The sequence below is a fragment of the Peromyscus leucopus genome, chromosome 12 (genome assembly GCF_004664715.2).
Source record: "Peromyscus leucopus breed LL Stock chromosome 12, UCI_PerLeu_2.1, whole genome shotgun sequence".
Classification (NCBI taxonomy): Eukaryota; Metazoa; Chordata; class Mammalia; order Rodentia; family Cricetidae; genus Peromyscus; species Peromyscus leucopus.
In genome coordinates this window covers 72,980,088-72,996,266 of record NC_051073.1, presented here as the reverse complement: position 1 = coordinate 72,996,266, position 16,179 = coordinate 72,980,088, and the positions used below count along the sequence as shown (strand labels likewise).

Here is a 16,179-nt window from a genome sequence, read left to right as displayed (position 1 = left end):
AGAAGATTGATTTCCTGCTTAAAAAAATTGCCATGGCTTCTAATTGCCCACGGGAGAACTGAGAGCCTCTGATGCATGACTGATCTCCTGTATTATATGAGATAACAGGCATACAGAAACTCGGAGGAACCCAGGGGAATATAGAGAGAAGCTTAAATATATATTAATATAGAAATAATGCTCCTACAGTCCAGTGAGTCATCATGGGTACTGATGTGCTTTCTGGGACCTTCGGGATTCAGAATCTTCTCTGTAATTCTACTCCAGCCTGCCTAGCTGTGGAGTCACTTCAAACTCTCAGCCCATCTGCCATTTTCTCTTGTTATCTGTTAGGTGCAACTACACATCCTGTCTCCACAGCTCACAACCCACTTCTTTCTTTTCTTTTTCTCTCTCTTTCTTCTTCCTTCCTTCCTTCCTTCCTTCCTTCCTTCCTTCCTTCCTTCCTTCCTTCCTTCCTCCCTCCCTCCCTCCCTCCATCCATCCATCCATCTTTCTTTCTTTCTTTCTTTCTTTTTTTCTTTCTTTCTTTCTTTCTTTCTTTCTTTCTTTCTTTCTTTCTTTCTTTCTTTCTTTCTTTTTTTCTTTCTTTCTTTTTCAAGAAAGGGTTTCTCTGTGTAGCCTTGGTGCCTGTCCTGGATCTTACTCTGTAGACCAGGCTGGCCTCGAACTCACAGAGATCGGCCTGGCTCTGCCTCCCAAGTGTTGGGATTAAAGGCGTGCGCCACCAACTGCCCAGCTCCCACTTCTTTCTTTAACTGCTAAAATTCTAGTGCTGCTTTAAAGCTGAATCCGGGTGTCACATCTGCCTGAAGTCCACTGGGATTTCCTGCACCCGGATTTCTTTCATTTATACTCTGGTTCCTGCCTCCTGAAACTCATGGATGCTGTTCTGGATTAACACAGCTGGTTGCTACACATTCTCAGACTAGATTCAGAGCTCTTGGATGATAATCAGAATGCCTCATTTCATTTTTGTCTCCTGAACCATTCACCAAAATATTTCCTGGTAGATATTTGAGTAGATATTGGCTTCCCAATTGGTACATCAAAGGAATGGCCTGCTGTGGTGCTGGCCACCAGTGGCCCATTCTCTGAGTCAGGCATAGACTCAGTGTTCAGTACATACAGGTAAAGGTATTGAAATGACTGTAATACATGATCAGCAGTGCTGAGTGCCGCAGGCTGAGAACAGGGTGTGAGATCTTAGAAAGTAATGATGACCAAATTCATGCCGACTCATTCATGATTCTACTCCAGCATCCTCTGGGAAATGGCCTAGAGTCAACACAGAACATTCAAATCAGAAAATCCTGGGAGGATCTGGATCTTCTTATGCCACCTATGACCAGGACATTTGGTGACTTGTCCTAGCCCTGAAGCCGGATCTTTGGATACCTTGTCTGTTACTGTTTCTATCACACGTTCCTAGGCTAGTACAGTGCTCCCAGCCACTCCCTCTGAGCACCACAAGTTCAGTGAGCAGGAGAGACTGACTGTGTGTCCCTCTGGAAGTGATATATAGGTTAGACGGTTCCTCACAAGCACTGTCTGAGAACAGTGACTGCTTGGCTGGGTAAGCAGGGCTTGAGTATTATGGCCTTCTAGACACCAGCCATTAGGAGGCACACTGGGAAGGAACCATCACTTTCCTCATCACTGATGTGCTCTCCGGAGCTGCAAATCCATGAAACAACCTGCCAGGCAATTGCTATTGCTGCAGCCTGCTTTAAGAGGGCCTGTAAATTCTGCTCCAGGTCTAGAAGGGAGGAGAGGGGTTGAAGAAACTACTGTGTGCCCTCATGAGGCAACGGTGCGAGGCAGGGAGGGCTATTACTCACGCCTTTAAAGCCTGCTCAAGGTCACCATGCATGCTGCCCAGCTAGAAGTTATGTTCAGTGTGTCTGAGTACCACTAAGCCACCCCATTTTTTTTTGGCTCTGTTGGGCTTCGCTCACTCTCTAGCAGTCACCCACTGTTCATCTCTCCAGAGGATCACGTAGTGATGGAGGCAAGGGCATGCTCATCACCGCCAGACCTGCCCCTCTGCAAATTTCCATTCTCACTCCAGTTTCTCCAGCAACCCGCCCCTGCCCGCAGCTAGCTCCTTTCTCACTAAGACATTTTAGCAACAGGAAGCCATCAAGCACAAGAGAAATGAAAACCCTTGTTGCTTCTAACCCCATGCCACAGCATTACACCTACCAGAAGTCAGACGTGCTGGGTGAGAGAATGATAGGAGAGAGGCAAAGCTCCCCCAGGATGCAGCAGGGCCAGGCACACAAAGAGAGGGGCCCAACCCCGAGGGGTGTGAAGGCGGCTGCACACTCATGATAGACAAGCTCCCTGCTTCTGAAAGCTCCTCTTGGCCTTCACATCAGTGGTGGCCCTGACCAAATTATTCCCCTCCCACACATCAGCTCCCAGGCAGACAGGCTGATTAGCAGCCCCCGCCAGCCTTTGTTCCCTGTTTTTGGAGTTGGAGGTGGGAGGTTTGGGGCAGTGAGTTCTTTGCTGCTCTGCATGGCTTCTCATGGGGAATGCTCTTTGAAGTGGTATGTTCTCTCCTGTTCTGCCAACCCCCCCTCCTGCTCTTACTCCCAGTGATCAGTGTTTTATCCCAAACCCTTTTCTGCTGATTTGTTCCTGGGAGCCAGTGGAGAGGGCCTTGGCTCAGGTTTGTTAAGTGAAAGGCAATGTGGATTAGTAAATGGCAGCCTCTTCCATATTAGTTTTGTTGAGCTGCTACTTTTCTCCAGTAAGTCTCCGTAAAATGACCATAAGAGCGTGGAAAGGGAGCAGGGGATAAGGCATTGTGGGAAGGGATATAGATGGGAAGTACTAACATGTCCTATAAACTATTCAATATTTTGCAAAATTCTTTTTCTTTTAATTCACTCGTCTACTATCCTCAAACTTTTAATATTCTCATTAGCTTCAGTCCACAGATGAGGGGATTAAGACTCAATGAAATATTATACCAACTCATGTTGCAGGGAGATGGCAGAGATTAATGGCCAGCCTAAAACCATGTGATTCAAGGACTGAGACTCAAACTTGACCCTGGCAGTCATAGGGAATTCCTGAAGGGAGACACTATGCTTCATGATCTCTGGCTCCTCTGAAGAGCCCAGCACAGTGCCTGCATACCTAAGAAATACTACATGCCTTGAACTCGAAAACAGAAAGAGGCCTTGCATTCATTTACTTGTTCAAAAAGCATTTGTCAAATTCTTGCTGTGAGCCAAATACTCTCCTGGGCACTGGAGACATAGCACTGAGCAAATATATTATAGTGAGAGAGACAGAGAATTAATTAAGTAAATTAGTTAGCATGCAGATGGTGCGAAGTACTAAGGAAAAGAGAGCAGAGTAATAGAGTAGGAAACATGACAAAAGAAGCCTTTACATGTTGGATAAAGAAGGTGACAATCACTGGGAAGGTGATCTGAGCATTGACTTGAAGAAGGTGACTGTCATCGTTAGGGTTTCTATTACTGTGAAGGGACACCATGATCATGGCAACTCTTATAAAGAAAAACATCTAATTGTGGCAGTTCGCTTATAGTTCAGAGGTTGAGTCCATTATCATCATGGTGGGACATGGTGGCATGCAGGCAGACATGGTGCTGGAGAAGGAGCCAAGAGTCCTACATCTTGCAGGCAACAGAAAATGGTCTGAGTGTCCCACTGAGTGAAACTTGAGCAAAGAAGACCTCAGAGCCCACCCCCACAGTGACACACTTCCTCCAACAAGACTACTCCAACAAGGCCACATCTCCTAATAGTGCCACTCCCTTTGGGGGCCATTTTCTTCCAAAACACCACAGTGAAGAAACAGGGAATGTGGATGTGGAAACAGAGGACATCTGGGGGAAGGGAAGAGCTAGTGGCGTGGTGCTGGGAGAGGTTACAGAGCGCCACTTGTCTACGAGCTTCAAGGCTAACACGGCAGGAAGGACTGAAGAAGGGAGAGTAGGCGATAAGAAAGCTGGAGAGCAGAGGAGGTCTAGACTGCCCTGAGTAGGAACCGGGGGAAATGGAAGCGTGACAGCTTGAGCGTGTGTTCTAACAGACTGCTCAGGATATGTGTGAAGAGTGAATTTCGAAGGGCAGGAGCACAGGCGGAGAGCCCAGTGAGGAGCCTGTAAGGGGCTGAGCAGGGTTCTGCTGCAATGGATGGGGAAGTGAGAGCAAGAAATAAGTCAATGATGATTACATACTCTTAGGTTAATCACTCAAGTTATTAACCTATTGCTAATCGAGTTTTCACGGACTGACTGATAGAGAAACACGTTTTACGGGGAAGGTGGGGGACATCAATTTAGGTCATGGTAAGTTTGTGATGTCTATTTAATTTTCAAGGGGAAATGTCAAGTATGGAGAAAGAGAAAAACAATAAAAAATAAAACACCTCAGAGCGTGGTGTCCTGAAACCAAATGATGACGATGAAGGAGGATTTGACAAATTGCATCCAATACCATTGAATAACATCACTATGGGATGTTATTGGTATGGTCTTATGGTATCTTCACTAGCGGTATCAGTGAAGGAACGGGAGTTACACACTGCTTGGAGGATCTGGAGAAAGTAGAAGAGAACGCAGAGGTGATGCATATAGACAAATTAAAATATCTTAATAGAGGGGAAAGGGTGCCATTTGTGTCGCTGGGAAAAATCTAAATGCACACAGGCAGATCAATATGGAAAGCATAGGGACAGGGAGAATGGGGGAAGGCTGCAGAAGGGTCTTGATTCATCAGTGCCCACCAATCATCCAAACACAGGAGGAGCAGATGCACACTCAGAGCACAGACAGCTCACCCATAGTGATGAGCACAGGGGTACGCGGGTGAGGGAGCCTGCCTCCCAGTTCCACTTCTCTCTTCTCAGTGTTAACGGAGAATGAGGAGAGGGGGAGGAGCAAGAGCCATGAGCAGAAGAAGCATGCTGGAGTGTGGGCACATGAAAGGATGGGGAAACACAGATGGTATGAATGGCTCACTTGAGACCTGGGGGAACACGGGTCTCAGAGCAAGGTCTTCAAGGCAAGTTAAGATGCCAATGCAGAAAGGCTGGAACACAGAATTATTTTTTCTTTAAAGACTTGAAATGGACAATAGTCTTACCTTGTGTGGGTCACATTGCTTGAGGATCCCACCTTCCTTAAACTCAGTCAACACATCTTTTATTTTCTTGGAGGAATCTGGAAAGACACAATTCAAATGTAAAGCATAGGTAAGCGGCTATTGAAACCCAGGCTAGACACATCCTGCCTAACCACAGTAGGACGGAGCAGGACCATGTGGAGACGTGTCCTGTTTGCCCTCGAATCCTTCCCCTTTCCCAGTGTTCTCTCTCTTTTGCTGTCTGAACCATCTTTCTTTTAAAGACCATTTTATTTTTATTTTAAAGTGTGTGTGTGTGTGTGTGTGTGTGTGTGTGTGTGTGTGTGAGAGAGAGAGAGAGAGAGAGAGAGAGAGAGAGAGAGAGAGAGAGAGAGAGAGAGAGAGAGAGAGAGAGATCCCCTGGAGCTGCAGTTACAGGTGAGGTGGTTGTGAGCCACTTGATGTGGGTACTGGGAACTGAACAGGTTCTTAACCTCTGCTCTACCCTCAGAGCCGCCTCCCCAGCCCCTGAACTACCTTTCCCAAATGCCAGTCTGATCAGACCATGTCCATGCTCAGAGGACTTTCGCCCTCACAGAACCGCATTCCCGCTTAGCTTGTGCTCCGCCTTTAGTGATCTGATTTAGCCCGAGTCTTTCCAGACTCTCCCAGCTTTCCAGCCACATAAAGTATTTCCAGAATTTCCAAAGATACTGTATATTCTTCCATGGCATTTTTCTCTGCCTTTCATACTTCTCTCAATGTCCAGTACCCTGTCTACAGCCAGCTCTTTTGTCAAACTTCCCTTTGGGGCAGAGTTATTCCCACCCATGACTCGTATACGACTAGCACACAGCACCCACCATAGAGTATTCTATTATTTATTAGCTTGTTTATCTTGATCTTTTTTTGAATTGTGTATTTTTGGAATACAAATGTACTTGCTGGATACATTTACTCTTCCTGGTTCCTTTTGACATTTCTTCTTTCTCTCAGTGATTCGATTTGGGGGACAGAGAGGTTTTTTTTCTTCAAGTAAAAGAAGCAGAAAACTGGGGTGAAAGGATAGTTCAGTAGGTGGAGGGCTTGCCATGAAAGCATGGGTGCCTGGGTGTGACCTCAAGAAGGTAGGTGGCCCCTGAAGAGCAACATCCAAGGCTGATCTTTGGCCACCATACACAGGTACACCCACATGCATGTTCACTTACATGAACATACATATACACACACCCCACCCCACAGCACATGAAAGGGTGCTATGACAGACTGGAGTGCCGAAAAAGGACTTTTGGGGGGTTATGGGGGACTCTGGATCAACTGAGGAGGTCAGAGGTGTGATAACTGCTGCTGTGTCTTTCCATCTCAAACCAAGATCAGACACAAAACACAGTCTACACATCGTTATGAATGTGTAATCAGCTGAGTGGAATTTATTACTTTTTATTGTGAGACAGGATCTCGTGTACCCCAGGCTTGTTTCTTAGGCAGCCGAGGATGACTTGAACTCCACCTCCCGAGTGCTGGGCTTACAAACTTGTGCTACCATCTTGGCTTGTGGGCAGAAAGTTCAAAACATTAAAAAACGTGTTAGCACTCAGGAAGGCGAGGCAGAATGCTCAGGAATCAAGCTAGCCTTGGCAACATAGTGAGTTTGAACCAGTCTGGAATATCTCAAAATTTGCACCAAATCAAGTAAAATCTTGAGCTGGCTGTGGCAGTGTACACCTGTAATTTCAGGACTTGGGAGGCTGAGGCAGGAGAATTGAGTCTCAGGCCAGCTTGGGCTGCCCTCAGAGACTCATGTCAAACAGACAGACAGACGACAGACAGACCCCTCCTTAAAAACAACAACAAAGCAAACAAAAACCCAGCAAGAAGGCAGTTTCTTTCATTATAACCAGTGAGAAGTACTGGCGAGGTTCTGCCCTTGGTGCTGAAACATAGTACTGTGAGAGGTAGTTTTTTCCCCGACTCTGGGATCCTGACAGCTTTATCCCCTTGTCCTTAATTTTTATTTTCCATCTTGATGGAAAGAATTGAGTTATGCATCCTGACACAAAAAATTAACCTCAATTATGTCTTATAATTAACCTGGCTGATTTGATAGTCTATGTCTGCTCTGTTGTATTTCTGACGGTGGGCACTTGCCCTGGAAGTTGCTCTCTGACCGCTGCATTTCCCCCTCGCTGCTGGTGACATTTACACTGGAAGGAAGTAATTATTTAGGGGATTCAGGAAGCACAGTGACTTAAAGATTGTGCTACCTATAGAGAATAATCCAGAAGGGGCTGGAGAGATGGTTCAACACTTAAGAATGCTGGCCACATGCAGGCAAAATGCTCCCACACATGAAATAAAAATCAATCTCAAAAAATATTCAGAAAAGCAAGGAAAACACTGTTGGCTGCTTTGTAAGAACTGAGAACAGAAAGAATTAGTAATTGTCATAGAAATTTGTCAGGTGTGCATGTGTGATTCAGCACAGTAGACCAAGAAGGAAACCTGTGTTTCTATGACCTGTGCTTCCCCTGCCTCCAGGAATTGTGGGTAATTAAAAGCTTCTTCAAGCTTCATTATTGTTTCTATTTAAACATCTGAGTGAAGGATCCTTCACGGGCTGGGCTGGTTCTCTGTGGTTTTGCTGACTAGGAGTCTATCAAGCAGAAGTTATAATCATTGCAGGATTGAGGCATTTTGAAATGCTACATGAAAATGCTGCTGTTGCCTAAAAATGGAAATTTCTTTCTAAAACTCAAAGCAGATGTTGAAAAGCTAATAGCTCAGTGAGCTCAAGGCAGCAGATGCCAACAATTTGGGTTGCTTCCATTCAATTCAGAAAGCACTGTGGGTAGTAAGATGTTGCAAGGTGCTGTTGAAAGCATGGTGGGGAAAAGGGTTGAGGAGTGTGGTGATGTGAACTGCCCCTTGTTGAGGACATTTACCTGTGAATTCTCATAAACGCTCTTCTAGTAATTTCGCACAAACATGGGGATGATTCCTTCAGTCTACAAATGAAGTTAAATTTCATAAAAATGAAATGACTTTCCCAAGAGCAAGGGTTTTAAGGCTTGGTCTGGATCAAAAGTCTGTGTTCTTCCCCTCAAGTCTTTTTCACTACCGCTGAGCAAATATTTGCTAGCACAAGGGAAAGTGTGATCGCTGTGGCAGCAGTGGTGGCACCAACTGGGCAAGAAAGAAAGACAAGATGAGACTGAGGTTCAGGTGGGGGCTGGTTCTGAGCTACCCTGGGGTCTGTGGCACCTGAGTGGGGTTTTTAAAGGCAGATATGAAGTTGAAGGACTCTTCTCAGAGGGGACAGAGTGAGCCAAGGTGGAGGGCTCTCCTAGAGCACCTAGAAAAAGTTAGAACCAGAGAGTAGATTGGAGGTAGGTCTACAGGGTTCTTGAATGCCAACAGAAGCTCATTGATTCAAACTTGTTATAGATGTTTTGAATGGTGGAGTAACCAGCAGGACTTTCCTTCTTCTTCTTTTTCCCTTTTTCTTGTATGAGTTCTCTGCCTGCATGTATGCCTGCATACCAGAAGAGAGCATCAGATCTCATTATAGATGGTTTTGAGCCACCATATGGTTGCTCAGAATTGAACTCAGGACCTCTGGAAGAGCAGCCAGTGCTCTTAACCACTGAGCTACCTCTCCAGTCCCTAGGACTTTGCTTCCTAAAGACCACACTGGAGACTGAAGGGAAGAGTGCTGAGGAGTAGGCCAGAGCTCAGTTACTCTCATGTGTATGTCTTAATTACCCTGTAGCAGTTGTATCACCTGAGGAAATTCTGTATTTGTGATCAGTTTTAGTGGCATGCTTTTTGGCCCAGCTAAAGTGCCCAGGCCTAAGCAATACGACTCTGAGAAGTGGGTGCTCTAGTGTGCCTTCTGGAAAGGTAATATAAAGTCGGTATTTTGATTAGGAATCAAGGGTTAATTTCAATGGAATCCATACTCTTTGATATTATTCCCACCAGTTTACAAACGCCCAAATTCACCCTAGCAGAAATATTTTGATCTCAAGCGTTATGGTTCTATTTCTAAAGCCTGTTGTATACTTGAGTGTGATACATACATACATACATGCACACTTACCAGTTTTCACACTTAGCAAGATGTGAAACTTAAAAAAACAAGAAAGTCATCTAAGATATTCAATAAATACCTACGATTAAAGAAAAATGAACTTCTCCAACAGCCCAAAGTGTTTCTGACTAATTTCCCATCAGAGCATTCCTCTTCACAAATGGTTCCACTTTGCCTCATGGGGGCTTGTTTTAGTTGGTTTGCTAACTATGGTAAAGACCATGACCAACAGCAACTTGAAGAAGAAAGGGTTTATTATTATTTGCCTTACAGATCCAGATCAGTCACACTCTATCACTAAAGGAAGTCAGGGCCAGACCTCAAGGCAGGAATCTGGAGGCAGGAACTGAAGCAGAGGCCACGAAGGAATGCTGCCCACTGTCTTGCTCGGTTTGCTTTCTTATAGCGGCCCTGGGGTGGCACCACTCACAGTAAGCTGTGCCCTGTCTGTTTCTTCTCAGGAGATTTCTCTTTCCGAGAGGAAGGAGTGGCTACAATGAGAGGCTCCTGTGAAATATCCTCATCTTCTTTCAGCCACTATTGTAGGCAAAACGGTATAACCTCAGCAGAGAACTCCCTTGTCAAACCCTGTGTCATGGTGTCACCATAGACTCAGAGGATGTGAAATTATATTCCTGAGTGTAGAGAACAGTGTCTTGTCTATCATTCTGGCAACAGTCTCCATTCATTGCAGGTTGGTCAAATGATATGCACTGTCTCCGTAGCTACAACATCTCACCCAAACACTCAGAACTAATGTCTGATGTAATAATAATCCTGATGTTAGAGAAGAGGAAACAGAAGCATGTGAGCATATTCCTCTTGTTTCCTTTTCCTTTCCTTCTTTTTTTGTTTGTTTTTTGTTTTTTGAGACAGGGTTTCTCTGTGTAACAGCCCTGGCTGTCCTCGAACTCGCTCTGTAGACCAGGCTGGCCTCGAACTCACAGAGATCCGCCTGGCTCTGCCTCCCGAGTGCTGGGATTAAAGGTGTGCGCCACCACACTTTTTTCGTTTGAATGTATCTGAGTAGTTACACCCTGATTATGAGCTTTACCAAGCAGATGAACACTAAGTCAGGAGATATGACCCTTTGAAACTCTAGCACGGTGGTTCTGAAATCTGGCTGTGTGTTAGAGTCAACTGGGCAACTCTCATATGAACCAAAGCCTGCTCTCAAGATCCAGTAAGTCAGCATCTATTGCAACTCTCAGCAAATAATACATTGGAAAGCTTCCTGGTGGATTAGAATGTGAGCTGTGCTGAGGATTACTGTTCTGCCATCTGGTTATGTTCTTACAAGTGAGGACTACCTTAAGAAGTAGCTGATCTTGTTGGATAATTACTTAAAATCACAAAAAAAAAAAAAATAGCTCACTACTGTGGCAAGTCTGAAGTGAGGCAGACAATTTCCATTGTTTAAGTGGCCAGTAGTAAAGAATTCCATACAGCAGGTCAAATTATTGAGCTGCTCAGCAAAGCTGGGCTGTTTTGTATAAGTTCAAGTTGGCTGGACCATGAGCAGGCAGATCCCCTCCAAGTCAGGTGTGAAGAAGGCTCTCCTCAGTGAGAGGTCACTAGCTGTTATATCTGCTCTAGGAGAAATTTTAATCCATGATTATCCCTTATGTGTTGTGAGCCAGGAAACCTGGGACCTAAACTAAACATCTCTTCCTAGCATTAAGAAAATATAAAGTCTGTTTATAAGAACAGGAATCAGCGTTGCTCACACAGCATTTGCCACACGGGTGTGGGGCAGGGATGCTCTCTGTGAGGGCATCCTGATCAATCAGAGACTTGTGTTGATAGCAAAACATCAGCCCCACTATCTGGACCAGAACCCCGAAGTTTATAGGCTATCTTCTAACTGTGAACACAATTGTTAAACTTAGAATTGACCATGAAGGAACATTTCAAAAGTGAATCTGAAAACTCACGTACAGAAATGAACATTGAAGGTGCCAAACTCTCCATTTCTCAAGATTTCCTAGGAGTTTCTTGAATTGTAGCGAGCACAGGAATTGCCTGGAATCTAGGGAAAATTGGGGTTCTTATCCTGTAGATCTGGACCAAGGCCCAGGATGACTCCAATTACAGTCATGTTGGAGGACCTCACTTTGGGTGAAGAAGCTTTAAGCAATACTCCTGTTAATGGGCGGACAGTTCAGGCTCACCTCTCACAACTCAGAAGAGACCATGAGGTAGAAGCCAGGCAGATGTATTTTCTGTACTGAAATGGCTGTAGATATTTCCTAATTGAGGGGTGGTGGTGGTGGGGGTGAAACCAGGAGAAGGCTGGGATGTACAACTAAACCTTGAAATTCCTCCAAGGAGCCAAAAACACATGAAGATGCAAAACAACCAGAGTAGGGCTTTCTGCAGAGGTTGGAATAGGGAGGATGATACTACCATAGAAATTCCAGGTCCAGGAGTCTACATAATCTCCTCAGTGAGGAGGAATTCGACCACGAAGAAGGATGGGAGATGTGTAGAGAAGCACAGTGACAGGCACTGACTCACTTTCATATACATCTTCTCCCAGCTGTTCCCCACCCGCTCACAGTTTATTCCCAGCACATAGCCCATAGACTGGATGTTCAATAAAAGCTTATTGAAGGAATGAGGACTAGAAAATGGGTCAGTTGGGGTGTCATGCCTGTCCCCTGTGACCTATATTCTAGGGGGAAGTGATAGACCAGTGGTTCTCAGCCTCGGTTGCATGTTGGAATCATATGGAGTACTTAAGGACATACTGATGTCTGGGTCTCACACCCACAGATTATGATCAAATGGTCCTCAGCCTAGGCAGAGAATGTTGTGGAATATTCCTTTATACCATGTGAAGGTGTATCACTGTGATTGGTTTAATAAAAAGCTAAAAGACCAATAGCTAGGCAGAAGGTATAGGTGGGACTTCCAGATAGAGAGAGCTCTGGGAAGAAGAAAGGGGGAGTCGCCAGCCAGATGTTGAGGAAGCAGGATGGGCAGTGTGGAGTCAAGAGCCACATAAAAGAACATAGATTAAAAGACATGAGTTAATTTAACTTATAAGAGCTAACCAGAGAAGCCTAAGCTAAGGTCAAGCTTTCATCATTAGTAAGAAGTCTCCATGTCATTATTTGGGAGCTAGTGGTCCTGACAAGAAAGTTCATCTACATTTGAACAGCTGTGTAGAAGATTACTAAACTCTGAGTGCCATTATTCCAAAGAGATTTCTCCCTAGTCACACATTCTGTGAGGCTGTGTAGGCAGATTCCTAATCCTCACAGAGGGAAAGAGGCTGAGCTCAAAGAGATGTGGGTGACAAGACATTCGGCTTCTCCCTCCTAAGTTGGAAGGGACTAGATATGGCCTTCTGCAGGGCGGAACTGCATGAGCATTTGAGGCCACGCCCTGATGGCTGGCATTACAAACAACAGGGTACTGGTGATGCTCATTTGGACCTTACACTGTCCTACAACTACAACTTAAGTCTGCACATGTTCTCTGATTCCGTGAGGAATACTGAAAGGTTTGCAACTGTATCTGCAGCTTGAAGTCATACACTTTGCTTTGATCTGATTCTAAGAAAACTCACTTCCTAAGAGCAAAATGGATGGGCTCACTGTCTTCAAATGTACTCACATTTTCTGTTCTAATTTAATTGGTATCTATCTGTCTCTATCTATCTATCTATCTATCTATCTATCTATCTATCTATCTATCTATCATCAATCATCTATCTATCTATCTATCTATCTATCTATCTATCTATCTATCTATCTATCTATCTATCTACCTATCTATCTATCAATCATCAATCATCTATCATCTACCTATTTATTTATCACCTATCTATCAGCTATGTATGTATGTATGTATGTATCTATCTATCTATCATCTACCATCTATCTATCTATCTATCTATCTATCTATCTATCTATCTATCTATCTATCTATCTATCTATCTATCATCTGTCTATCCTGTATTGGATTGAGTACCTCAAAGAGACACTTTTATTTAATTTCTTCAAGCTGAACTGAAACATACAGAACTTGCATCCCATTTATTGGCTTATTTGCGTCTTTGTTACACCAGGACAGGTGACATTCCAGGCTGGCCTGAAGTCAGTTGTGTAGCCCAAACTGGCCTCCACCTTGCCATCCTCCTGCTGCCATTTACTGAGATCTAGGGCTACAGTTGGCTTTTATTTTCTAATAAAAATTTCTTAACATCACATTAGCTTCTGGACAAACACCTTTTGCTGTCGCCTCCCATTAAACTTACTCTCAAGTATAGATGTATGTTCACGTGTGACTGATGATATGTATAGACTTAAATCAGTGTTCCAAGAGCAGCTTTCAGAGAGCTTCTTTTACCAGAAGGCCTCCAGAGAAGGTGCGAGTTTACGTAAGACAAGTGGAGCCCACCTCCTCCCCAGCCTCCGAAGATCTTAGTTCTCGGGCTGCTCCTTCATCATTCTGCTATTGTAAGGCTCCTGTTTATGTGGTTATGGAAGAGTGGTTGCTATGGCAATGCGATCTGACTGAATACCAGAATGCATCTAAAATCGGTGGAAGCGACTTTTTCAAGGTTTCCTCTAAAGATTAATCATTTTCCAAGAATTTTATTTTATTTGTCCCCTTTCCTGTGAGAACAGCATTACCAGAGCACTCTGTCCAGCATCCCACACTGGGATTACAGGCATGCGCCAACATTCCTCACTCACCGTGGGCTCTTTTAACCTGGTTATTTTTCTAGTACTCCTGTCTTCTGACTCTTTGTCCTTCTTGAATCCCTAGCTGAGGGCATGCCCCAAACTTCTCTCTATTGTCTTCTACCTCCTAACACTCTAATCTCTAACACGCTTTCATTCTTTCATTTTTTTCCCTCTACTGTTGTCTCTATAGGATTCCCAAGTGAGAACTGTAGCCTAACGCTGGGTTCCTACTCATTCCTCTATGTACTGGACATCTCTCTCAGGAGAATCCTGGCAAGGGATCTTGGTGCTTTCTCCAACTCCTCCCACACTCTACAAGGCTCTCCTCCTGGGTCTAAGTGCAAGGATTCAACAAGGACATCCCTGCTGGGTAGGGCTGAGCTTTGCAAGGCCGACTCCAGCCTTCTTAGCACCTGCTACACGAAGATGTCATTGTTTGAGTCCTGACTCTTCCCTGGTGAGGGGAGGAGCTGTGTCTTCCTCTTCGTTGGTTCCTAAGAGCCCAGCACACACAGATGTGTAAGTGGGTGTGCCCTTGCCACCTGGATCCTCATCATCCAAACTGTCCCCACCAGCCCTAGGATCTCCTGTTACCTACATTCAGAGCTCAGTTTTGAGGTACCTCCTCTGGCTCTCTTTTGCTCTACATATGTTGATAGGTAACATTTCTATCACAGCTCCCCTCAGATTGCCTTGAATTCCACACTATAATCTTATTCCTTGTCTCAGACTAGGTTTCATTCCCACCAAGGCCCGACTCCCTCCCTAGCATCTACCTGATGCGAGCGAGCCTCTCTATAGACAGCCTCCAGATTCATGGCTTTGTAGCACGCCAACTTGGCCTATGGCCCACATGAACATGAAAGGCTGGATGCTAGCCCTGTCTCTCCCTTAGCCTCCTGCTCCTTCTCCCCATGCAGTCCTGACCTCTGCCTGCCTCTCTGTACACTTTGTCCCTCTGGACCCTCTGACTTGGCTTAGAGTTCACTTGACTAGATATTCTCCTGTGGCTTCTTCAGCTTGGTCCCCTGCTCATATGTTAGAAGCCTTAGACTCGCAAGATATGACCTTCTAGAGGGCTGTTGTAGATCTAAGCAGTCATGCTGGGGTGAGATGTATCCAGTTCATTAACACTATATCCTTATAAAAGGGAGACGTTTGGGCATAAACACACGCACACACAGACACACAGACACAGACACAGACACACACACACACACACACACACACACACACACACACGCACGCACAACACACCATGAAAAGAGGCTGGGGGAGAACACAGCTATCTACAAGCTACAGGCCCAGGCCCAGGAGAGACTACTCTTTCTAGTCCATAGAAAAGCCAGCTTGCCAGTGTCTTGATTTTTAGACTCAGGGCCTCCACAGCTTGGAGACAATCAATTTCTGTTGCTTAATCACCTCAGTGTCTACCATACTGCTTTCCTCTCTTTGGGCTCCTGGGCCTTTGCACGCACTGTTAACCAGAGGTACCAGAGCACATTGTGTTTCTGAGTCTTTGATCTGTGCTCTGCTTGTGTCTCGAGCACGGATCTTACTGCTGAGTAGGACTCTGTTCGCCATAGTCTTTGTGCTTCTTTTCATTTCTTGAAGAGCAGGTTGAGTTTAATTGAATTTACCCTTGTTCCCAGTCAACACTTTATAGTTTCTGTAAATCCACTGAGGTTAGAAAGGAGAGCCGGGTTCTAAAACACCAGCAGATTCAGATCACCTGTCAGGGTTAGGTGTGGTTTGTGGGAGACACAGCTGTATGTTCCTAGTATGAACATGGACATCTGCTCTACTGTGACCTCATGCCGAAGTGGTTCTTGGGCACAGTAAACGAGAAGCTAAGAGCCCTGACTGAAAGCCCAGGCCTTTCCAGAACAAAATTCAGGGAGAGGCACAAGTCAGAATTTCAGTCTCTGATTTCAAAACACATGAATGGATTGAAGTCAGTGGCTACAGAACATGCTTACCATGCACCTGTTGCCCTTCAAAACTATGCTTAGAGGGGTAATTGGCCCGAGAAAATGCTAGAATATTGTTAGGTGGACAATACAGGCCTGGGAATAAAGGTCCAGAACTCAGCCAAACACAGCTGTGGCTTCTGAAGTGCTTGCTGAACGCACTGGTGGTTTTAAAACCGGCCTTATTTTCTCCTGTGTGCACTCCAGATTCTGTGGCAAGTGTGGATTATTTATAAGAGCTTACGAGTGATTGTATCTTTATATTGAAAGCACGAATTCTGTGTTATCAAGTGATTGTAGCTTTCGAGCCTCA

At 44.9% G+C, this 16,179-nt stretch overlaps 1 protein-coding gene across 2 annotated transcripts in view; it reads right to left on the bottom strand.

The window, feature by feature from the left end:
* Positions 1-16,179, bottom strand: part of Dgkg (diacylglycerol kinase gamma) — a 203,911-nt gene that overhangs the window by 146,169 nt on the left and 41,563 nt on the right. For both annotated transcript variants that reach the window (XM_028875222.2, XM_028875224.2), the window contains exon 3: positions 5,131-5,207. In XM_028875222.2, the coding sequence (XP_028731055.1) occupies positions 5,131-5,207 (77 nt within the window). The remainder of the gene's footprint in view (positions 1-5,130; positions 5,208-16,179) is intronic.